Source organism: Sturnira hondurensis, unplaced genomic scaffold (assembly GCF_014824575.4).
Source record: "Sturnira hondurensis isolate 20B ecotype Veracruz unplaced genomic scaffold, ASM1482457v3 Scaffold0006413, whole genome shotgun sequence".
Taxonomy (NCBI): Eukaryota; Metazoa; Chordata; class Mammalia; order Chiroptera; family Phyllostomidae; genus Sturnira; species Sturnira hondurensis.
Genome location: NW_028079044.1, coordinates 13,483,893 through 13,508,418, shown reverse-complemented (window position 1 = coordinate 13,508,418; position 24,526 = coordinate 13,483,893). Strand labels below are relative to the sequence as shown.

The 24,526-nt window shown below is 43.7% G+C and overlaps 1 protein-coding gene and 1 pseudogene across 1 annotated transcript; one reads left to right on the top strand and one right to left on the bottom strand.

Annotated features, from left to right (window-relative positions):
* Positions 1-685: 685 nt before the first annotated feature.
* Positions 686-7,850, bottom strand: LGALSL (galectin like). Its single transcript, XM_037048035.1, has 5 exons — positions 7,700-7,850; positions 6,814-6,885; positions 6,575-6,663; positions 5,778-5,955; positions 686-3,846 (listed from the first exon to the last, which is right to left on the bottom strand). The coding sequence occupies exons 1-5, from the start codon at positions 7,733-7,735 to the stop codon at positions 3,703-3,705; spliced, it is 519 nt and encodes a 172-aa protein (XP_036903930.1). The 5' UTR covers positions 7,736-7,850; the 3' UTR covers positions 686-3,702.
* Positions 7,851-23,382: 15,532 nt separating this feature from the next.
* On the top strand, positions 23,383-24,326 carry LOC118988905 (phosphoribosyl pyrophosphate synthase-associated protein 1-like; annotated as a pseudogene).
* The last annotated feature ends 200 nt before the right edge of the window (positions 24,327-24,526 follow it).

The following is a 24,526-nucleotide window of genomic DNA, read 5'->3' as shown; positions in this document are numbered from 1 at the left end:
ACTTTGAAAGAATATAAGCACCCGTTTGTTTGTTGCAGTGTTATTTATAATCACCAAGATATGGAAGCAGCCCAAACGTCCATCAGCAGATGAGTGGATAAAACAACTATGGGACATTTACACAATGGACTACTATTTGGCTGTGAAAAAAGAAAAAAAATTTTACCCTTTGCAATAGCATGAATGGACCTGGAGACATTATGCTAAGTGAAATAAGCCAGTCAGAGAAACACAAATACCTGATTTCACTCATATGTGGGATCTAATGAACAAACTGAACTAACAAGCAAAACACAGACACAGACTTATAGACAGATGTCCAGAGGAGAGCTAAGGGGGAAGGAGGTGAGCGGGTGGAGGAAGCAAGAGAAAAGAAGGACTCATGGACATGAACAACAGTTTGGTAGTTATGGGGCAGGATAAGGGGGGGGCTCAAGGGAGGATAAATAGGAATGGAAAAAAAATTAAAGAAAGTAAAAGAATCCATTGCATACACAACATAAACTCGTGAGGTCTCTCACGGCCCTGAGACAATCTCCTTCCCTTCAACCAGTTTATCAATGTGGGACCCGGGAACACGTGGTCTTGGAAGGTGTGTGTGAAAGTGAGGAAACACTGCTATATACGGTTTATGGGAAGTACATCACAACGGTGCCAAATTTAGCATGTTATCAGCTGGAAACCATTTTGTACAAAATTTCTTTATTATAGTGCAAATAACTTTCAGCAGTGACATAATAATGTAAGAACATATTATGCACATTTTACACCACACAGTAAATAAGAAAGTGTTTCTTTGAAAATATCCATCAGAGGAACATTATCTCCACATTAATGCCGGAAAATGCCGAGGCTGTTTCTCTCCAGGCAATAGGGCTCCCTCCCTCTTTTTGGACATTTTCTTTTTAATACAAATGAAAAGATTTGCCATTTTAACAAATCACCATCAATTCTATGAGTGATCTGTTAGAGGGTTTTGAACTGAAGGTGGCAAGATCTGAAATGGGGTTTCAAATTAAAAAAATAATAATGAAGAACTTTAAGACAATTCTGGGATAGCCCAGAAGTAGAAGTCACTTCCATTGACTTTTACTCAGATATAAACATTCACTCCAATTTCGATGCAGAAATGGACAGATTGTCTAAAGCCTGCCTTTTATTCCCCTAGAGCCTGACTGTTGTAACACTCCTTGGTTTTGGTCACATTGCAAAAGAGGGCTCTGTTTAGAAATAACTCCTTAGGTACCCAGATGCTTTCCTGTGAAGCTTTAAATTGCACTTTCTATCCTGAACTCCCACCGTGGACCTCACATGCCAATGAGAGGCTGTTTGAACATTGTTTGAACATTGTCTCTAGTCTATAGCTAAAGATCAGTACTGCTGGGTTAGGCCCCTGCTAATTTACCTATATCTGAATCAAACTATCACATCCTTTAGATGAATTCCAAGAGGTTTAACCAAGAGGTTCCCACAGACCCCATAGAGTTATGACAGGTTAACAGCCCATCTTTACACTAAGCTGCCTAAGGGCTTGGCTGCTAACTGGTTAGCTGATAGGTGGATAGTACAGAGTGTCAGTTCCAATCAGTTACACTTCCAACTCCTCTAGTTTCCGCTGAATTATGCAGTGGGTGGGAATGGATGGCCATGAAAGGGAAACCTCCTGTGAGGGTCTTCCACCATAAGTAGAATCAAAACCCCTACAGATATATTTCAGGATACCCTCCAAGTCTCTCTACAGACACTCCTCAAAATCTAGTGGCTTTGTGAGCCATGAGAAGTTAAACACAGACTTGAAAATAAATACCCGGAGCCACAGAACAGCCCTCTTGGCTGAATATGGCTGATTAAGTCAGCTGGTCCATACAGCTTTTCAGTGCTCAGCCAGTCTTGTTTGGGTAAAGTATTTTCTTATATATCACAATGGAACTGTGCTAAACAGTTTCAAAGGTTAGAAGAATTCAAATATATCACCTATAAAAATTTTTGAAGTTTTAGTTTTCTTTTTCTGAGACTTTGGTACCGAAACACTGTCTACATTCTTGACACGTGAAACGACATGGCCATTTCAGTGCCTCTGCATGTTGTATAAAAAAAACCTCAAAAGCGAAGCTGGGCAATGACATGTCATAATAAGATGTGGTATGCTGTACAAACAAAATCTAAATTATATATAAATACACCCCTGCCCCAGCACCCCTTTCTCCCCATCCCCCCACTACCTGACCAAAGCAATGCCAAGGGTCCTTCCCTCCAGGGCCAATGTGGTTGGAGAAGTTTGGCACCCAGGACGCCCACCACCCCCAACTCTCCACTGACAGCACTGCAGGCTCCTGCTGGAGAGGCGCCGCTGTCCGATCAGCTCCACAGGTGCGGGAATCGCCTACAGCTCAGCTGGGAGTGCTCACACTGCTCGCTGGACTCAGAGACCTGGACTTCTGGGGGTTAACCTTTTAGACAAACTAATTGGATCACTTCCTAATCTGGAGCCTGTCTTACCCTAGTATCTCAGCAGAGCCAACCAACAAAATAGGAAGCATCTTCTACTCTGAAGCTGCAGAGGCATTGCTTAGGGATACTGGTGAGGGTCACGTAATAAAACTGATACAATGAGCTAACAGCGTAAGTTGATATAAATTATTTGCAAGTAAGTTATCTGGGGACATTTGCTTCTGCTTTACACTGCAGTCCAGTATCATTTTCATATTATCCCCTTAAAAGTTCATGTAATAGTCATTTAAAAATTGTCTATGCAATCACTTCTCATATGTTGTCAATTAGTTTAATAGCAACTTAAGGAGACATTATGTAAATCTAGGGAAAAGTAGCTAGAGTATTTTTAAAAAGCCAATACTGTGGTAATTCACAGTAAGGAGAAAAAGCAATGTAAATATAATTTTACATTAATTATCAATAACTCAAAAAGCAGTTTTCCCAAAATGTTGGAAAATCTTCCCCAAAGCACTTATAGCAATTTATATCAAGAGATCCTAAGAGTACGGGTCTGGAGGATATGAGTCAATTCTTTAAGGCAGAAACCCACCTGTTTCATGACTGTGATATGTACTTTTCCCCCTGGGACCTAAGATATTTGTACATTCAGAAGTTCTTAACTTGTTGAGATATTAATCATTCTCTAATACATACATTGAGTATAAATAAATATGAGAAAGCTTTAAAAACCTGAATTAACATAATGCTATGCCAAAAAACAACAACAAACAATGACAACCAAACAAACCTTGAACAGCCTACATTCCATGTAAATACCCTGACTAAAATGTTGGTTGTGCGACGACGCAATTCCACTTCAGCGCAGCATGAGTTGACTTCGGTGTACCGTTTTTGTTATTTTGTCTTTAGCACTTGTTTCTAAGCATCACCTTGCTTTGAAAAGATAACTTGCTACCAAATCACAAATCGTCACAAATCCACTTCAGTTTAGTCTGAATAAAATCCAGCATAAATGTATTACTTTGTTCTGGGACTAAGGGCTCGGTGTTTGTGTGCCGACAGCTTCTTAAGAGCGAACCTCAGTTGAAGCCATTTTGGGTTTAAACTGCAAAGAAGAGACAGTAGAGCTTGCCTTTTGTTTTTGTTTCCTTTTTAAGTCTCCAGATGTTGCCAAGACACTTCTTCCAGACCAACAGTCAGGGAGTTGTGGCACCTGTTCCTGTTTAGGAAACAGAGGTGGTTTAAACATCAGCCAAGCTTAGTGATCTGGAGGTCCCCATTTATCTTTATGGTGTCAATTGCAGATAACGTGTTAATGCGGTGGTAAAAATCAAAAAGTTGATGTCCATCCACAAACACTCTGAAACGTGGGTGCTCACAGAGAATTTCCACCTGGAAGAAATAAAATAATAACCTCAGTTCACAATTTCAATGAATTCTGCGGGGGAAAACAAACAAACAAACAACGCTTTGTTTTAGAGGAAGAGAGGCAACATCGCCAGTGGTTCTCACGCAATGCAGTGAAATCACACAGAAGCTTTGTTAGAACACAGACTGCTGGGCTCCATTCCTAAATTTTTCAATTTTAGGAGGTTTAGGGTAAGATCTAAAAATCAACATTTCCACCAAGTTCCAAGAGGATGCTGCTTTTGCTGGAAGGAGGAAAACACTTTGTCAACCATTGCTCTACACTACTTAGTATCTTTTAAAAATCAAAAAATTGCTTATGCTCGAACGTTTCTCCCTTCTCTTTGCACTCTAGAAAAGTGAAGGTAGCATAGCTTTATTTACATGGCACTTAATGCCTCCACTGTCATCCCCCTGAACAATCCACCCCACATTCAGAGGAGACCCTCACAATGCAGAACTGTGCCTGCTAGTAGCATGTAATAATAGTGGAGACTCTCAAACCTGGTAAACACTAAAGTAGACAGGTTACACAGTAATTACCCCTGGAGCAAGGATGTATAATTAACAAGGCTTTGTTAAGCCAAACAGAAATACTGATTCCATATGGTAAAAGCTTTTTCTTCCTCTTTTCATTAAGTAATTCACCATAGAGTTTAATCACTGGTTCTGTGCTGTGTATTTATTAAAAGCATTGGTATTCACTATGCAAGGAGAGATTCCATATGTGATATTAGTCACATTTAATTCATACTGTTACTAAAATTATATCACCAAGAAGGGCTGACTTCATTCCAGTTTTGTTGTTGGGGAGCATTATATTCCTCTTGGCAGTCAGCAGCTCTGTCTACTCACGCTCATGAGTTCTGCATTAAGATTCATAATTAAGAAACTGTCACAGTCAAGAGCCGCTGAAGGGACCATTACCATCCTAGAGAAAGGGATAATGAGTAGGGGTGTCTTCCCCAGACTATGATTAAAAGGACAACAATCTCAATTCTATTATTGATGTGAAAAGTCATGGATTCTTATTCCCCCTGTCCTCAGACTGTAAGATGGGAAGAAAAATAATTACTTCTTCATAAGGCCCTTGTAAATTTCTGGATGAATAGCAACAAGTAGGTAGTTCTAATTTATTAGGAGTATATGCAACACAGAGCTTTTAACTGAGTTGTTATTATTATGATTTTTGTTAAGCAGGGGTAACGTGGACAACTTTATCACCTGGTTTGGCATTTCAATAAATCCCTTCTTAACACATTACTGACTTGCATCGCTTACTTGATGTTGTCCTTTAGAGGAAGGTGCTAATGCAGCTTAACTGGATGGGAAGTTTGGGCTATGCTTCTAGCCCGGGAGATAGTGGGGAGCAAATTTATACTCATCCAGGCCCACAGACAGAAATGTGTCAGCCACATAGTCTGTGACAATGAAACAGACTGAGGGTACTTAACCCAGAGCGGGAAACAAAGACAGAGCCAGGCCTTGAGAAAATGAAATGCTAACCACTATATTCTTTAAAAAGTCACACTCATAAGGCTTAGTGCTACCTAAAGGTTGAGCCGGAAAATGGGGAAAAGTAATATTTATTAACCAATCAGCTATTTTGAGACAGATACCTATTATATGCCTAGTTCTACAGTAAGCCCTACATGGAAAAGTATTCTTAACAATCAGGACATGTAAAGTATGGATTTATTTACTGAATGTATTGGCTAAATAGAGCAACAGCTACTATGGTGAACATTACTTCATATCATCAAACAGAGCTCTTTTGATCTTTTTTTCAACATTGAGTGACAAATTTCCTGGACATGCAAAAATTCTGGCTGCTTAAAGTGTTCTTGGCACACGTCAGTGGAGGAAAACATCATCACCCTGCCAGTGGTTGGAGCTGACGCACTCGAGGTACTCACCCTGAATGGCTGGTCCGGGATGAATGGAAAGTAAGGGATTGCTGACTGCTCTTCACCCCTTTCTCCATTTATACAAGAATTTCTGAGTAGCTGCCGGTCTGTGAACACAGCTTTGAGTTCAATTGCCACATCAGCTGGAGGATCTTCCGAGTCACCACAGGTCAAGCTGATGGCAAAGCTGGTAAGAAAATATCTCATTTATTCAGGGTTGGATATAACAACATTTAACAATGATCCAACATCCCACATTTTCTCTCTCTTCTCAGGGTTTGTCAGCTGTTGATTGGGCACTACTCTTTATACAGGAGGTTCGACTAAGTATGGAGATTATGATCAAACCAGTTACAGTATTTTGTTACATAAAGGAGGCTCTGGTGGTGTCGAAAATGATGACATTTGGAATTTCAAATACCCCAAACTACCCACACAACTGTATCTTAATCCATTTCAGAATTCTCAAAAACACCCCTAAAACTGACCAGGGAAAATACTATCTTGTAAATTTGGTTCTCATTTATTTGATAGTTCTCGCTCTAAGCATCATGTTTAAAAACCATTAAAAATTCTTTTGGCTTCCCTAAGGGTCAAAGAGAAAATGATGTGGGCCTATATTTATAATCTCTGATATAAATAGCTGTCTGGAGAAATGATGGCTGGGATTCATACACATTCTTTTCATGGGAACATGGTACTTTCTTGGCACTTCCAACTAGCAACACTGGCCACGGGGAGAGGAAGAGGAGGAGCAGCAGTAAATAGCAGTGTGCAGGACCTTGTAACTGCCTGATAGCTCTTACCTCTCAGGGTTAAGGTCAACGATGCCCATCACTAACACCTTCTTGCCTGGTCTCATGCCCCCTTTAATATGCCCACAAAATGGAACTATCTGCAAAGAATGAAAAGGGAAACAGGACATTTACAGCCTGTAAGGGAGGAGCCAAGCCCTCAGATCCTGAGGTCCTGACCATTAGAAAATGCAAGTAGAAAAGGAACAGGATGCAGGCAGAGACACAGAGCACAGAACAAAATCATTTACCAGTCGTGGGAAGTACACGTCGGCTTGAACTGGAGAGCTCAAGGAGTTGTTTAAATGTCCACCATCTAGTTTCTAAAAATAGAATCACACACATTGTCTTTCCAAAAGCTCTTGTTTTGGAGAGTGGGGGTGCGGAGTATGGGAGAATGCCAGGAAGAACCTACACAGATCTGCTGTAATCCAAAAACCCTTACAAGAATACTGGCAGCGTCTGCAGATGCTGCCGCCTCACTGTCCATTGAATAACCGCATAACCCCCCCGGAACAAAACCCGTCCTTTCCAACTGCTAGCTAAGTCTCTGAAGATAGCCAAATCTTTCAGATCTAGCTCAAAATCAAGGTCGAGGCACACCGGAAAGCTGGAGCCCAGCACGGAAGAAGGGCAGGCCCCTCTCCAACCGCAAACGCATCTGCACCCCCTGTCTCACAGGCCTGTCCTCCCAGACGCGCTCAACTTCTCCCGGGAGCAGCCGGCGCGGACCCATTTCCAAGGGGGAATCCCCAGCTGGGGGGTGGACGCAGGGCGCGCACCCCGACACACTCACGCACGCGCACCCACACACGTGCAACGTGCACACACCTGGCTGGGGGCTGCACAGCGAGAAGGAGGCTGTTAGTTACCCCCATTCTGTCCCCAAACACCCTCGCCGCCAGCAGCGCGGCACCCCCTCCCCCCCCGTCGCCGCCCCGCTCAGCCGGGGGCACCCCTCCCGCTCTCACGCCGGCCGCGTACAAGGGCTCTTGCTAACAGGTACCCGGGAGCCCTCCCACGCTGGGGGCGCCAGGCTGGGCCTCAGTTTCTCTCTGCCACGCTCGGCTGGAGCAGGCGGCGCGGCTTAGGGAACCTCAGGAAGGGGGCGCCTCGCGTGCTCCCAGCCACACTCACCACTACGGCATCACTGTCTGCCACCGATCCCGCCATCTTCTTGCAGAGCGCGGCGGGCTGCACGGCTGTAAGCCGGGTGTCGGGGGACTAGAGACTCTGCGAGCCGACAGAGATCCCGGGGTACTCCTGCGCCGGGCGGGGGCGCGGGTCCGAGAATGGCTCGGGCGCGCGCACACACACGGGCGCGCGCGGGCGCGCGCCTGGGCCCCAAGCCGACCCGGTAGGCAGGCGGGAGAGGTGGGGGAGGGGAGTTGGAGGCGGCGCCCGCCAGGAGGTCGGAGGTGGACGCAGCTGCCCTGACCGCAGCTGACCAGTCGGGCTGCCTTCTGCCGCAGGGTGCTGCTGTCGCCGCCCGAAGAAGAAGGGTGGCAAGAGCTGCACCGCGCCGGCCCTGGGCGGCATTTAAAGGCCGCAGGGGCCCACCTTGGGAACCGGGAACAGGGCGGGGACCCGGCCGGGCTGCCGCGGCTTGCTCAGCTTGCCTTGCCTTTCGGCCATTGGACGGTGACAGGAGGCTGGGGCGGGAGGACCGGCCTGTTCGGGTAGGGGTGCGTGGGGGTGCGAAGATCAAGTCAGCCCTCCTGGGAGTGAGGGTGGGTGGGGCTGGGGTGGTCATGGGGCAGTGAGGGAGCTTACCAGGTGACAGGTGCTTGTGACATCCCCGCCCCTCCCTTACAGCCAACCCTCTTTCTTCTCCAGCTGTGTTCTGGGGCACGTGGGGCAGTGGAGGCCGAGGTCTATGGAAGACTGGAAGTGTGGGTGTTATTCCAGAACTCGAGATTTCAGCCAGAGAATTCCCCCCCAAAAGTGGGAGGTAAGAGCCTTTCGGCTCTCTAGGGTAGAAAGATAATGAAAGGTCTGTAGGCTTGCATAAGTAAATATTTGTCCCAACAGCCAGAGGCAGAGGGGATTCACCGTGGGCACTTTCGTATCCCAGGAGATGAGATACAGAGCAGACTTCCGTCTCTTGGGGATCCCTGGAGGCTCTTTCAGGCAGGGGTCTGGCTAAGTCTTACCAAAATGAACTGGGCACAGCGACTGTCCTCAAAGAGCCTCTGTTTGGGCCATTTTTACAGGAGACCTGCCCCGTGTAGGATAATAAACTTGTCACTGAAAAATCTTTGTGGAGTAATTTCCAGGAGGTACACCCCTCTTTATTCCAAGGCACAAATTCCTTTATGGCAGTTCCACATTAGGGTGATTATGTAACTTCTCAGATAAAACTGTATCAACATACCTAATGGTGACATCTTGGCTTAAACGTTCCATTAAGTGGAATCATCAGGGTGTTTTAAACTAATAAGTACAGAGCACGTGTGACCTACTGCAATCCCAGAGGGGCCCTGCCAGCCACTGTTGGTGGCTGTGTGGCCTGGAACATCATTGCGGCTTTTGTGTCTTAGCTTTCCCTTTATGGACCAGAGCTAATTGTGGTAATCTCAGTAGAGAAGGGAGAATTACCTGCACGTGCTTGTGAGCCGCAGTCATCTGTGTGTTTTCTGAATTAGGCACTGAAGTGCTTCACAGTTGTTCACAGTTTTGCTCTTACCAGTCTTAGGTCAAAATCACACTTAACTGAATACTTTAAAAATATTAGGCAGCTTTAGAAAACTATTGAAATTGTAAAAGTGTACTTCGGTATATCTCAATTTCTGAGAGGCTGGTGTCACTGACGTTGTCATTAGCTAAGCTAAGTGACACAGTACATCATGATGGTTAAAGAGTGTGCATCATGGGTTCAAATCCTGTCTCTGCTATTGACTAGCTAGGTGATTTGGGGCAAGTTACTGAACTTCCCTGTGAGTCAGTTTCTTCATCTTGGAACCAGAGGCCACAGTGATGGTGGTGAAAATAGTGCTTATCTCACTTATTGGGGAGATTAAGTTGGGTCCTGTACCTTGGAGTAGTGCCTGACACATAGAAGCACTTACTACAAAAATATTAAGTGCCTGCCATGTGCCAGGCACTGGGGGTCCATCTGGGATGTTTTTGGTTGAGCTTACATTTGAGTGGGGAAAGGTAGTCAATAAACAAATTTATAATATGTCAACTGGTAAAAAGTTTTAGATAAAAGATTAAAGCAAGTAAAGTGGGAGAGAGAGCTAGACAACAGGGCATAGGGTGGTCAGGGAGGCCACCTACAGAAAAGTGATGTTTGAGAAGATCCCTAAGGGAGGGAGGGAGTCATTTGAAGTCCGAAGAAGTTGCTGGCAGAGGGAACTACAAGGGCCAAGACCTAGGGGAGAAATGTATGAAGAAAGTGTTGGGTGCAGCTGGGAAGTAATTGGAAATGGAATAGGCCGTGTAGACCATGGGAGGACCGGCTTTTACTTAGGAGACTGGGAAGACATTGGAGGTTTCTCAGCAAAGGAGTGCCACAGTTTGCCTCCTGTTGTCTATGCACACCTCCCTCTGGCTGCTGTGTGGACTGGCCTGCCTTTGTGGGCAGGGTGGTGTAGGAGACAGGGCAGAATCAGGCCTCAGCAACTCTGGCACAGTCTGAGTGAGATATAATGGCGGCTTTGACACGTTGGACGTGGTGAAGGTGTGAGAAGCCAAGGGCCCTTGGTAAGTCTTAGCTATTGTCATTAGGTAGCTTTGAAAGTTTATGTTGACTTCTAAACCTCAGTTTCCTCACCACACAGCTAAGGGGTTGGGCTCGTTCATCATTCCTTCTTGGATCTTGCGAAGTTCTCCTAGTTTCTGAAGAGCTGTGTAAGTAGCATCTACATTTGGGTTCGAGAGTAGATGCTGCTGAATGAAAATAATCTTGGATTCAATCTTTTGATAAATGGTTTTGTGGGGTGAAAAATAACCCTTTGATTTCTTTTGTAGAGGGATTTAAAGATATTTAGATTGCATCAATGAGTTTCTTACATTTTGGGAATATAAAGAATAGAATAAAAAGTACCAAACCTGCACAGAATATTTTTACATGGAAAATCGCCTTTTATTTTAAAAGTGCTCCACTTCTTCTCAATCTATGGAATGGTTCGCTTGGAGAGCAGGGAGAAAGCCTAAATGAATTTTTTTGTTAAAATTAAAGCTAAGCAGAGTCAAACTTCCCTTTACAGGGAAAAAGTCATTAGCAAGTTAATGAATTACAGAACGTAAAAACATTTTCCTGGTTGTACAGTGATGGATAGACAAACTTTGCTCTGTGCTTCGATTACAGGCATTTGTGTCTAAAAACAATCACTGAGATTGTGACCCTTTTATGACATGCAATAATAAAATTTCAAAGGACTGCGTGGCTACTGGAAACTGCTAAAAAGGCCAAAGAAGGGGGAGGTGGCCGAACAGATGACTAGCAGGAAAAAAGGAAGCATAAGCAGGCTTTTCAAAATAGACTTTGCCAAATGACTTTCCCAGGTAGCAAGAGTAGATCACTTCCTTTTTCCTTCCTAGTTCATGTTGTGTTCAGATGTACACATGCAGAATTTCTTATCTAGGGAGGAGACTACAGCACTGACATCCATGCTGAAGCCATTCTATGAGTATTGCTGTGTGCTATGATATACCATGGACCGAAAGAGACATACTTGAAAATGCATTGTCAAGTATTGTCCTTGAGAAGCTTACAGTTCACTCTGGTGACTGAGGCAGAAGGTAGTGGTGGGTAAAATAATAAAGGCCTCAGACCTATAGCCTTAGCACTGGGGGTGGGGGGAGTGGGGGCTGGAGAAGGATTCACCCCCATTTGGAGGACTAAGTCAGCTTTCTGGAGGACACAGCATATTTCTGACCACATGCATACCAGCAACTTCCAGAAAACCCACAAAAGCAAGTCTTCGAAGACCATATTGCAGCTCTGTTCATGGTCTGAACTCTAAACCTGTTCTTCTCTTGACCTGGCAACCAGCTGAGCTCTGTTCCCAGAGGCTGCCTTTTGTCCCCTGCGTTGGTCCAGGTAGACTTGGCCTCCTTCCCTGTACCATCACTGTCTTCTTAGGCTTCCTTTGCCAAGGCCTGGCTTTGACCTTCAGACCACTTGCTTTCTATGTGTGTGTATATGCACATGGACTAGAGCTGGGGTTCTCAAACTCAGCAATATTGACATTATAGTCTGGGAAATCCTTTGTCATGGGGGCTGTCCTGTATATTATGGGATGTTCAGCACTAGATGTCAGTAGTATCCCCCTCCTCGGTGTGACAACCAAGAAAGTCCTCAGAAATTAACAAATGTTGGGGGCGGGGGAGGGCAAAGAACCAGTTATTTCCATTATTCATATTTATACAAATGACATGAAATTTATTCAGGCAAACCTAGAGTAGACACTTGCATATCAGAAGCCCCTTCCTTTTTGTTGGCAAGTCATTGTTTCCTGACACAATACGAGCACTTCGCAAACGTTCCACAAGGAATTCCTAAAGCGAAGGAGGACCTGTGGCTGTAATGCCTTTGTAATATTGAGAAATTTGTGTCAATTTGGCATTCCGTTCCTCAATATTGCCATGTTTATTTTTGGTAAGAACATAATGTTCTCTCCACACCCATAAATACAGTACAATTAAAGCATCCCAAATGTTTACCTTCTTTATCCTGTGGTTCGATTCGCTCCCCAGCCCAGACCCCAAAGCGTGGTTATAGTACACTCTGAGGAACAGGGCACTGCACAGTTTTATAGGCCAGCCAGGCTTTCGACTTTCCGTCATTGTTTTTGTCAGGCCAGTCTCTGCTCATGATAAATATTCATGTAGGCCACAAACTATACAAACTCAGCACTCTTTTGTTTACCTAGTTAGGTAGGAGGGTAAACATTTATCAAGCTATTTTCCTATCTTTCAATTCATGATTAAAGTTCTTAATTATTTCAGGAACAATGGTCATGGTTATCAAATCATTATGTTGGACACACACAAAATTGTGTTGTAGCAAAGTAATTAGGGGACAACCATAAAACTTGGCAGTCAATGCCAGCTCCTAACATTTCATTATTTTCGGTTTATTTATGAGGAAACTAGAACCAGCCTCCTGCTTGTGTTTTAATTACTTAGCGCAGGAAGGATTGATTTCAGCAAACCTCCGCGCTGAAGAATAATGAGCCTCCTCCCAGGAGGAGTTCAAGGTTTCAAAGGCATGCGCTGCTTCCTGCCCCAGGGATGTCACTGTGGGCCCATTAGCGTGTCTGAGACATCCACGAAGTGCACCCCCTCCGGAGAAAGCTCACTCCTGTGAAAGGTAATGAGAACCCTCGATGACGGGAAGCGGAGAGCGTTCTACTCCGCTCAGGGTAACAGAAAGGACACTGCTTCCAGCTTTCAGAACTGGTGGCATGAATGAAAGATATTTTAAGATTCTTTCCAGCAGGGCTTTGTGTGTCTACTGAGAGCCAAGATGTATTTCTTCTGCGCTTCTCTCCAGCCTCACCTTTGGCGATTCCAAGAGGCGGGTCTGTTCTTCCACCCGTCCTTTGCCAGTGAGGAATGCAACAGGTCTGGATGGCAGTGCCCCAGGCCCAGTTTCATTTTTCTCATTGTCCATGGTGTTTCTGTTTTCATCTGCTGCTTTTTAGTTCTCCTTTTTATTGCCCCTGTGATTTTATCTTCTCGTTGTTAAGTGGCATGAAGGGTTTCTTAGTTTCGTAGTTTTAGGAAAACTTGCTGGGTAGAAGGAGACCAAGATTGGATCTAAGAGTCAGGTGGAAATTCTGACTAATGCGGAAGAAAACTCAGGAGGCATGCAGCCAAGGTGCCAATTTGACTTTTAGAGGAATCACATTTGGGCGACTTGAAAGGAGAACACAAAGTCGGGATGAGCACCACACGGCTTCTGCACAAATCACTAGCCTGAGAGACCTGGATTTAAACTTGGCACCCAAATTTGATGAACCAAACTGATAGAGAAAACAGACTTTATTTTACTTTCTTTAAAAACAACAACAACAACAAACCATACACACACTCGAACTTAAAGTATTTGCCCTCCTTTTAGACATGAGTTTTTAAGGATTATCTCATATTATATATCCCTCCCTGTCCATTAACTCTTCCATCTAACAGCACTCAGAATGAATGGGTCCAGAGCTCCCCCACCAACAGGCAACATAGCCCAGAAAATAGAAATCAAATGTTCTGAATTCAGAGGCTGGTTCTAGTCCACCTCCAATCAGATAACATCTTCTATCTAAATTTAGTTTATCTGATATGTGTTGATTTTAGACGTGAATTGTTCCAGTGATTGATTTATCTCATAGAGAAGATTAAGTGAAGAGTTAAATGTTTTAAATTGCAGGAGAAGTTCAAAGAGCAGTCTATATTAATTAAAGTTATTACATTTCATTCATTCACGACTTTGGTCTTGTTGGCTCGGCGTTGCTTCCAAACCTATGGATTAGCTGGCATTCTGTAAACTCAGGAGGGTTTGGTTGGGCGTGACTTCTCCAGATTGCCGTGTGTGTGTGTGTGTGTGTGTGTGTGTGTGTGAGAGAGAGAGAGAGAGAGAGAGAAAGAGAGAGAGAGAGAGAAAGCGGGGAAGAGTGGGGAGGGAGGGAAAGGCAATCCTCATTTTAATTACCAGGAATAAACAAATGTAACTTGGGGAGAGGAAGCAAAGTAGCTGCCTGTGCTGGTTTTTGATTCCATTGAGTGAGTGTGAGGGAAGGCTCCATCAAGACAAGAGAGGAAACACGTCTTTTTTTTTTTAGACGACCGAAGCAGAGATTTAATATCTATCCTTTACACCTTTCTCTGCTAATAGTTGCTGTCTTCGACACCAGTTTGGAGTCTTCCCACACATGGCTGGACTCCTGGCCTGTACATCAGTTGCAAGACACTTAACGATCCCAAATAACTCATTTTCCCCAGTAATCCCAGCATTTCTCCTGGACAGGTTGGCCCGCTTCACTTCTGTCTCTTCAGCCTCCTCCCTACCCTTCCATTAGCTCTGGACTCTCCCCCATACTTATGTTCGGTGAATCAGTTCTCAACCCAAGAGAGAAAATTAAAAACAAACAAGCCCCTTTTACCTACTTTGGCAGGAGTTTTTGTCTTTAACCAGGCCAGTATTCACCCTTTTCTTTTTAGTCACCATCGACAGGCTTAATGCCACAGCCAGGACAGACCGAAGAGCGAGTACCATCCCATTTCAGGCCAAAGTGATACAGCTGACAATTACTTTAGAGAAGTCGCAACTAAGGAGAGAAGATGGGTAGAATTTCTAACTATGGGCAAAAGGTTTTTTTTCAGGTCTGGTGATAGTTTTGTTGATGTTTATCCTTAGTGCCCTGATAACCACTCATAAAAAAACATCCAGAGGTTGACCCAAAAGCCCTTAGAAATTTTTATGCAATGTTAACATAGAATATCACCCAGAAGTTTGTGAGTGTCCGCATCTTTTAGTAAATTGTCATTCAGTCCCCTTCAGTGTGGAGCTTGTGTTTAGTCAGTGTGATCTTTAAAAAACACAAATTGTGTGATGTCAGCCCTCCTTAAAACCATTTTGTGGTTCTCATTGTATTTAGGATGAAACCCTGATTTCTCTTCATGGCTTTTAAAGCCCTGCAGGATCTGGCCCTGTCTGTCCAACTTCACCTGGGCGCCACAGCCTCCCCGGCTGACTGCTCGTCAGCTGAGACTGGCCGCTCTGGTGTTCTTCCAACAGCCGAGCACACTCATTTCATTTGCTGTGCCTCCTGCCTGGAACATGGTTCCCCGGGCACTTCTCTAGTTTTTCATCCTTAAATTCTTAACTCAAATATCACGTCTCGCGAAAGGCCTTTTTTAATGTAGGCCCCTAGCCTGGGCTCTTTACTGCGAAGTCATCTTCTCCACAGTATTTACCCCATTTTAAATTGTTCTCTATTACCTGGTGTGGCCTTTCCACACCAGTGGGTAAGAGCCTTGAGAGGAGGAGCTGGCCTTTCTTCTTCACAGCTGTGAGAAGCGAAGACACACTGACTAAATGAATGAACTGGTGAATAATGCACAGCCACAGATCTGTAGAGGAAGAGCTGTTGAGGAGTCCCCTTGTGGCCCTCCTTTACTCAGCCTGAGAATAGTCAGCCCTCCCTGGGTTGACATGTGATGACTGAGAAGTCTGGGTTGTAGATGCCATAGGGGTTATGTGTAAGTTCATGTTAGGCAACAGTCAAAGTGGTTGAACCTAAATTTAAAATGTTAGAAAATACTCTTGTAAGTGGTGAAAATTGAATTGGTAAGATGAGCACAGAAAAGATAAAGGTGGGGGGGAAAAGCCCAAAACACAAGTATAGCAATACAATAGCTGTATTAGTGGTATTATTGTTTCCCCGTCCTGATTAATAGACTCTGAGGCTCTTTGAAGTAACCTGATATTGAACATTAAGAGGGATGAGCAATGAAGGGGTTGTCTCTCCAGATTTCTTCTTTAATCTTACTTAACAAGCACTTACATAGTGTTCATTATGCTCCAGGTACTTCTCTGAATACTTGACAATGCCTTCTCAGGTTAAGTTCCCCGGAAGCAGTAGTTGAGACAGAGTTTGGGATGTTTATTAGGGACTAACAATGCCTTTGAAGAGAAGGGAGAGAAAGCAGGGAAAAGTTGCAATACTGGCTCAGCAAAACCTCTCTGCCAACCTGGCAGGAAGCTGGGGACAAGGGCTGCTTGGCAGGGTGTCTGCATCAGACTGGGGTGGCCCACCTTTATACACCCACGTTGCTCCGTCACCAATCATAGGCATCCCCAGGAAGGGCATGGCCTCCTCGGGCCGAGCAGCTCTCTGCAGCTGAGACAGACTGGAGTTGCCCAGAGCTGGAGTTTGTCTGCTGACCATCTTCCCTGCAGCTGCGCAGCACATCTCTGTGTCTACTCAAATACTAACGCATTTAACTCTCGTGACAACCTTATGAGGTTGGTCCTTTTCTAGGTCCCATTTAACAGACAGGAAAACTGTGCATGGAGAAATTGGGTAATTGCCAGTCCTCAGTCAGGTATTAGAACTGAGATTTGACCCAGGCAGTGTGGTTCCAGAACCAGAGCTCTTAACTAGCCAGCTTTGCTGCGTTAGCTATTACTTCATAGAGAGAGTTGAGAATAGCCTGATAATAATAACAAAACAATATTGGTATTGCACTTTGACACTGTAAAGTGCTTTTGCATTAGTGTTTTAGTTTTTTATTTAGTTCTTACAAAAGTGGTATGTACAAGTGTGTGTGTAGGCCTCACTTTGTATTGGTGCATTTATTAAGAATAATACCAAAAGGTGATCATTTGGGGCTGTCTACTTACTGCCTTCAAATATCAACCCTGCTTGTAAAAATTTAAGAATCAGGACTAGATGCCGAGGGGCAATGACTGGGCTTGAATTCCTGCATAGGAAGAAGGAAAGGTCCCTTTGGAGTTTAGGGAAGGAGTGAGTAGGTGGAAGAAAGGAGTGAGTAGGTGGAAGGAGTGAGTAGGTGGAAGAAAGACTAAAATGCAGGGAAAGGCCAGCCAGTTTTGTGCTCTGCAAGGCACAAGAGTGAGATATTAGATAAAAGGGCCTGAGGGCAAAGCAGGTGGCACCTTAGGAAAAGGGTAAAGGAAGGAGAAGAGGGTTCAGCAGGTGTGAGCAGGGTGGGCCCTGGGCACTCTTCAGAGGGTCTCTAAGGTAGTACAACACTGTGATGGTCCAGGGGGGCATCAAAGGAGTTGAGGGACAGGGGTCTGGGCTTTTCCTCAAAGGGAAACGTGTGGACTTGGACAGAGGTGGGGAGGAAAGAGGGAACCCAGTGAGAGCAGAGCATTTTTTCATCGCTGTTTTTGGAACTATATATTTTTTTGAAAATTAGACTTCTTGTTTCTAAAGACCAGGCTTAGGTAAGGAGGAAATCCAAGGATAGCAAGTTTTTTTTTAAAAAATTTAATCCTCACCCAAGGATGTTTATTGATTTTAGAGAGAGGAAGGGAGGGAGAAACATTGGCGTGAGAGAGAAGCATTGAGAAGTTGCCTTCCCTAAGCACCTGACTGGGGCTCAAGGCATGGAACCCAGGCATGTGCCCTGACCAATTTGGTTTACGGGACAATGCTCCAACCAATTGAGGTACCCGGCCAGGGCCAAGGATGGTGAGTGTTGTCTTGGATGATTCTGAATACACATTTTCCCATTTTGCAATTCTATTTTTGTCTAGAAGAGATCATGCAAGAGAAGTCATTCATTATCTTTAAGATCTTTAGCTCCAGTGGGATTCACTGGTTGCACATTCCTTTTCTGGAGTTTGGTGAAATCCCCTCTTTGAGCCCAGTTGAGAAATTCTGTTTTAAGCCTGCACTACTTTACTTGTATATGAAAACATGGTCCAAAAGGCTGAAACAAAACCTTGGTAGGAAGTGCTGTCTGCAAAAATAGTAAGCAGGGATAAAATTCAGCAACATGACATGTAAACTTCCCAGCAGACCAAATGCGTCCTGTGAGCTAGAGGGATTAAAGGATTCTACTTGGGATCTGAATAAAGGTCATTCTTGCTACTGAACGGATTATGTCACTGTCACTGACCCTTATGTTAACAGGTTCTTTCCCTTGTCACATACTCTGTCACGTTCTCTTATGGGTGTTTCAACACACTTTGCCCATATTCATACCACATAAAGCCGTCTTAGAAACTTGCCCTATAAACCCACAGAATAACAATACTCTACATAATTCACAAAGCAAAGCAAATATGAAGATGTTAGAATCTAATTTACAATTACAAGAGAACTCATGATGCAGACTTCAGAATAGATACTCAAACTGACTTATTACACTAAACCAAATGGGAAGAATGTGAAGAGAATGTATTCATGTATCTGGAAAGTAGAATATTTTAATGCCATCCTCTTGAAAATGAACATGATTTCAGAGAAACGCAGCTGTTTCCTGGAGTAAATGGTTTGTATTTGGAATGGGAGACCAACAAATATTTTATGAACTCTGGGATTCTACTAAAGACTCTTTTCCTAAACATGACAGGCTTATGAAAGCAGAAGCAGGGATAAACGTGGAGGGTCACCGTCGAGCAGTAGTGAGCGGAGCAATGCTAGAAGGGAGAGGAGGTATCTTGGAACCCTTCAGGCGCCCCAGTGACCCATTGCCAATTCTGATCTGCCTTTCCGCAGGTCATAGTGCTGGTCGTAGTTCATGGGACCCAGTGAAAATGAGCTTTATCTCAGAAAGCACTCAAAAGGTGGGTGGTTTCAGGACTTTGAGGTACCTACATTCAATCCTTAGACACTGCCTTTGGAAGCCATCTTGACTTCTAGGACATTTGTCTCTACCAAGATTCAGTATCAAAAAATGTACTGTTTCGTAGAATGCTATGCATACCAGAAAAATCGGGCACGTTCTTGTGAAAAAATCAAAGCATTTGAGTACTTAGAGGTGACACTTCTCGATTATAGGGTATGCGCATCTAATAGTTTTGTAGATACTGCTAGATTTCTGTCCAGAGTGGCTGGACCAACTAAATACATTTTTCCATTCTCATATGTGATGTATCTCCACATAGCTGAACCAACCCTAGGGCAAAACATCCAAGTCACTAAAATTTAATCTCTAGAAGACGTTTGGTCACAGATAGAGCTAAAATGAATTGGAAGGGCACTTGATATGGGTGGACCCTTGTCCCTGTGCCTCTCCCCTGTGATGCAGGCCGTACACATACTCTTCAGCCTGGTGTTGTCCTAGAGTTAACTGTACACTTCTTCCATGAGATGACATTCAAGCCACATGAAGACAGCAAGGTCAGGGAGGGCTGGAAGAGAAAGTGAGCCTGGCTTATAAAACCAAGAGGCACTTACAATTTAACAAGATTAACAAGTGCTGTTGAAAAGAGCTACCCGGCCTGAGTCACGGGGGAAGGATGCCAGCTAGTTCTCTTGGCATTGCTGTCACATGACACCATGGAAAGCTCTGGAAAGCCTTGCTTGAAATGGCAATAAAGTTTTTTGGAAAATGATTATATCTTTAATGATTATTTCTCTTGCACCTTTATGGAAGGAATGAGTTGTTCTTTTTCACTGTTTTTTGTTGTTAACATTTCTTTTGTCTGCCTTACTGGGAAGGTAAAGTCTGAAGCCGTGCAGGTTTTAAAATCCAAGTCACTAAATGCATAGTAAACGCGCATTGCACTGTTTTGGAAAAGCTTCAACTAAAAAACTGTGGTAGGTTCAGCAACAGCAAGCTGAGGAAGACAGTTCTTCCCTCTTCAGGCTGTGTGAAAAGTCATGAATTAGTGGGGCAGGGCAGGTAGACTGGTGTTTCTATTATGTCAGACACTTGTAGTTGATTACCTATTATCCAATTCTCCCTTGGTTCTTATCCCAGAACCTATTTTGGGGCAAGTGGCTGCTTGCCAGCTATAAAGCTCTATTCCCTCAGACTCTCTTGTTGTTCTGGAAAATCATCATGTAACAGTTCTGGCCAATGAAATTTAAATAGAAGCCTAGATAATGAGGCTTTCAGAAAAGCCGCTGTTTTCCCCCATGAAAAGCTGGCCTGAGCCTTTTGATCTTTGGTCTTCCTCCTTTTCTCTTAGTGAAACATGGACATACTGAGGGCAGAAGCTGCATGTGAATCATGGCAGGGCTTAAAATGGGGAGGAATCTGGTCCTTGATGGTATTGAGGACCCTCGAATGGCTACCCCTGGAATGCTGTCTCCACAGTTTTCATGCAAGAGAAATAAAGTATTTTTTTAGCCACTAGAGTCAGGTTTCTATTTCATGCAACTGAATCACTTATGCATATTGCCTAATTTCCTCAGAGTGGGGTGCTTACCTAAGGAGCCCCAGTTCTAAACTAAAGTGGCTCAGTTGCCCCAGGAAGTAACTGCACTTAGGATTTGAGAAAAATAAATTTTCAAATATCCCAAGGAATTGATTAACCAAGAGAATAAAATAAAAGTCTCTGAAATTTCTCTTAGTCCTCGAGTTTCTTTCAATGGTCACTTCGACCAAAAAAAGCAAGATGGTGTTTATCTGCAGAGATGTAGTGGGGGGTTTAACTCGATGAGATCCATCTGGGTGCTCCTGGTGGCAGTGATGTCATAGGTCCCCCTCTCCCAATGGTCCCAAACGTAAACTTGTTTACGTTTCTCCAGTAAACAAGTAACATCAAGAACAAAAGTCAGTTTCATACCTGGAAGCACCAAATGATCAAGACTTCCTTAGTATGTGTGCATCTGTGCATGTACATGTGAACTTGTGTGTACATGTGCATCAATGACATTGTTCTTTAGCAAAGAAGGGAAACGTAGACTTATTTTTTCTTTCACTCTAAGATCTAGTTTAAATTATGTGAAAGTATATTTTATGTTGGTAAGCAGAAATGGGCCTATGAATTGAGATGACAAGAATACAGAGTAGTGGACTCCTGTTTGGCTTTCTTAATAAAGCCCCTCCACAGTGAATAGTTCAGTTGGAGTGGGGTGCTTGACACCTGTGTGTGAACGAGCCTGGGAAGGTAGACTGTAGGGTACTTTGAGGCCAGGTTCGGAAGTTTGGAATTTACCCTGGAAGATGGCTTTTCCCAAAGGCTTCATTAGAACCGTGAAACAATAAGATGTTTCGCAAAAGGAGAGTTCCATGGTCAGATAAATTTGAAAACTATGCATGCTATACCCCTCTCAAAAACTCACACTTATAGTTACATATTAAAGGCTGAGTTCTGCATTAAAGGAGGTGGTTAAACTTCATTCAGGTTGACTTCCCCCTCTCCTAATACCTGTTAGCAAGGATTCATACGCTGTGAAAGATACTGGAGGGGCAGTGGGGAGCCATTGCAGGTCTTCGAAAAGAGTAATATTACCATATGCTGTAGAAATAATTCTGAAAACAATATATATATCCTGGGTCAAGATTTAGGGAAGAGGGTGTTTGAAGGAAAAACTAAAGGTAAGGGATCCTTAGGCCAGAGGCTCCTCAACCTGGCTACGTATTAGAATCACTCGGGATTAAAAAAATTTTCTAGACTTTATTGCACTTCTAGATTCAGTAGGCGTGAGTTGGGCCTGGAAGTGTGTGTGTGTAATATAGAAGCTAGTGTTGGGAATTTATGAGTTCAAATTAATTATGAGAATTATAATAGTCCACTTAAAAGTTAGTGAGACTAGTTCTTGGATATAGGCAGTGGGAATAAAAAGTGGGAAGGATGAAATAAACAAAGTGAAGCAAAACTCTACATGCCCTGGCAAGAGATTGAATGTGAGGCTGGCATAGAACAGGGAGGAATAAAAGAGGTTTTAAGCACCTCTTTGATTCCTGGTCTATTGAGGATGATGAAGGTATAACTATTGGAGGTTGAAGTTAGGGGACAAGTCAGTATTTTGAGAGAAGAGGATGTTCTGGCCTTGGACACTTTGTTTTGTTTTGTACAAACATCTCAGCAGCAGCACATGGAGAGCCATTGCTGAGGGCACAGGTCTTTATTGGCGAAGTGGTGTGGGCGGGGCATTAGGAAGTTTCCCTCATTCTAGGAAGATGAGAACAGTCCTGGCTGCCCCAACAGTGGGATGTATGGGATGGGGGCGGGGGGTGTCTCCAACCAGACCACACAGTCCATATGGAAGATACCAGTCAGTCACAAAGTCATGAGAGTGTCACACAAGCCTGACTATAGGCCCAGGCATCACATAGGAGCCTGGGTGGCTTTGGACATGTTTTGATTGGGATGCCACATATGTGAAGGTTTACCAGGCCATTGGAAAGGCAGCTTTCCAGTGCAAGAGAATGAAGGAGTCTAGACCCATGGAGAAATGGTGCTTACAACTTGGGATGCCAAGTGTTCCAAGGAATGAGGTGTAGAGAAGAGGAAAGCCAGGACTAAAGCCATGGGAAAACCCATATTCCAGGCTTGGAATTCAGTAGGAATGGTCAGAGAAGCAGAACAGCCACGAACTGTATTGTGAATGTTCCGGAGGAAGGCATCCAGAAGCATGCATCGGTTCAGTCAGGGTCCTCTTCTCCCAGCCAGACCTTTCAGCAGACAAGCCTGTCATGCATAAGTGATTCAGTTGCTGCCGGCTTTGGGCCTGACTCCCAGCTCTTCTTCTTTACGTTGTGTTCTTGAGCAAGTATACTCAACCTCTCAGAGCCTGTTTCCTCATGTGTAAAATGAGGATTCCATTGTCTTCATGCTATAGATGAGTGCCTAATGTAATACCGTGTAAAATGGTAGATAATGGTATATGTGTTACACTGTATTACATATTATTATTATCTTACTGAAGTGTCCTTGACTCTATAAAAATTAGTTGTATGGATAAAATAGGTGAGAAAGAGAAATAATCAACCATATTTCTATTATCTTAAAAATCAATTCTTTGTATTTAAGTTGCTCCATTTAGCATCATTACAATTTTGAATGCTTTTAAAGTTAACTTTATACCCTAAGAAATTCCTCTCATTGTTACTTAATTTGCTTATTTATCAGTTTACTTACTCAATAATTTTTTAATCAGTGGACATTTAAGTTGTTTCCAATGTGGTTGCTTGCTTTATTTAAAATGATGATCTAGCAAAGATGTGACAATGGAAGCAAAGATCAGAGTGAAACAGAGCTTTGAAGATGCTATGCTGCTGGTTTTGAACATGGGGAGAGGGGACCGTGAGCCAAGGAATGTGAGTGGCCTCTAGAAACTGGAAAAGGCAAGGAAATGGATTCTCCCCCAGAGCCTCCTGAATGCAGCCCTGAATACACCTTGATTTTAGAACATCTGACCTCCAGAACTGCATCTTGGTGCTGAATTGAGAAGTCTGTGTTATATCAAGAGAGCAATGGAGAAACAAGAATTGAGATAAAAGAGTCTGTTCATGACCAAAATATTCTCATTATACAGACAATATCCAGAGATGTGAATACAGCGGTGATAGAGTTATTGATCATGGCTTACACACTGAAGACTGTGCCAGAAATGTTATTGGAATCATTCATCTTTCCCCCCCAGCCAGAAGAGCAAGATGAGATAGATGGGATAGATAGGTGTGCAAGATCCTAGCACCTATGTTGGTGAAAGTGGGTTTAACACATTATCATTATGGATCTTCATCAAAAGGAAATTCAAAGCATTTTCAGCTGCCCCGTGGACAATCTTAGAGCCTCACCTTTCCTGCTTCAGTGTAACCAGTATGAAATTCCAAGTTACAGAAATGTGGTCATTGTAGCTAAGTTTCCTAATGCTGCAAAAAAAGCCAGTCATCTTCTGAGAGACTGTCTGGGTTTAGCTTTGACCCACGGAGAAGCTCAGTGTGCCGTGCTGGACATGAATGATGGGCGTCACTTTGCCCCAATGGTCAAAAATGTTACTTTCTATCCTAGCCTGGAGTTGTCATTGATGATGTTCAAAGAGAAGCCACCAACAACCGTAGTCTGAGACATTGGTAGGAGCATAGTAATCATGATGGATGACATTATTAATGATGTGGAAAGTTTCACTGCAGCTGCAAAGATCCTGAAAGAGAGGTGCTTACGAGATCTATGTCATGGCCACTCACAGTGTCCTTTCTGCAGAGGCCCCTCGCCTGATTGATGAGGTGGTGGTGACCAATAATGTTCTTCATAAGATGCAGAAGCTACAATGTCCAAGATAAAAACTGTAATATCAGTTTGATTCTTACTGAGGCAATTTGGAGAATCTGCAGTGGGGAGTCCATGGTGTACCTTTTCTGAAACATCAGTGTGGATGACTAGCTTTCACGGTTTCCTTGACCCGGCACTCCTAAAGAAGACAGTGCCAGCAATTATGTACACAGTGTTCCCTTTCAAGGGAGTCAGTTAGTCAAGAGGGAGACAAAGACAATGAATAAATGGCCTGAAATGTATGCTCTCATCATTCTGTTCATTAAAGAAAAGTCCCAGGCACTTTCCTGCAAAGAATCTGAAAATATTTT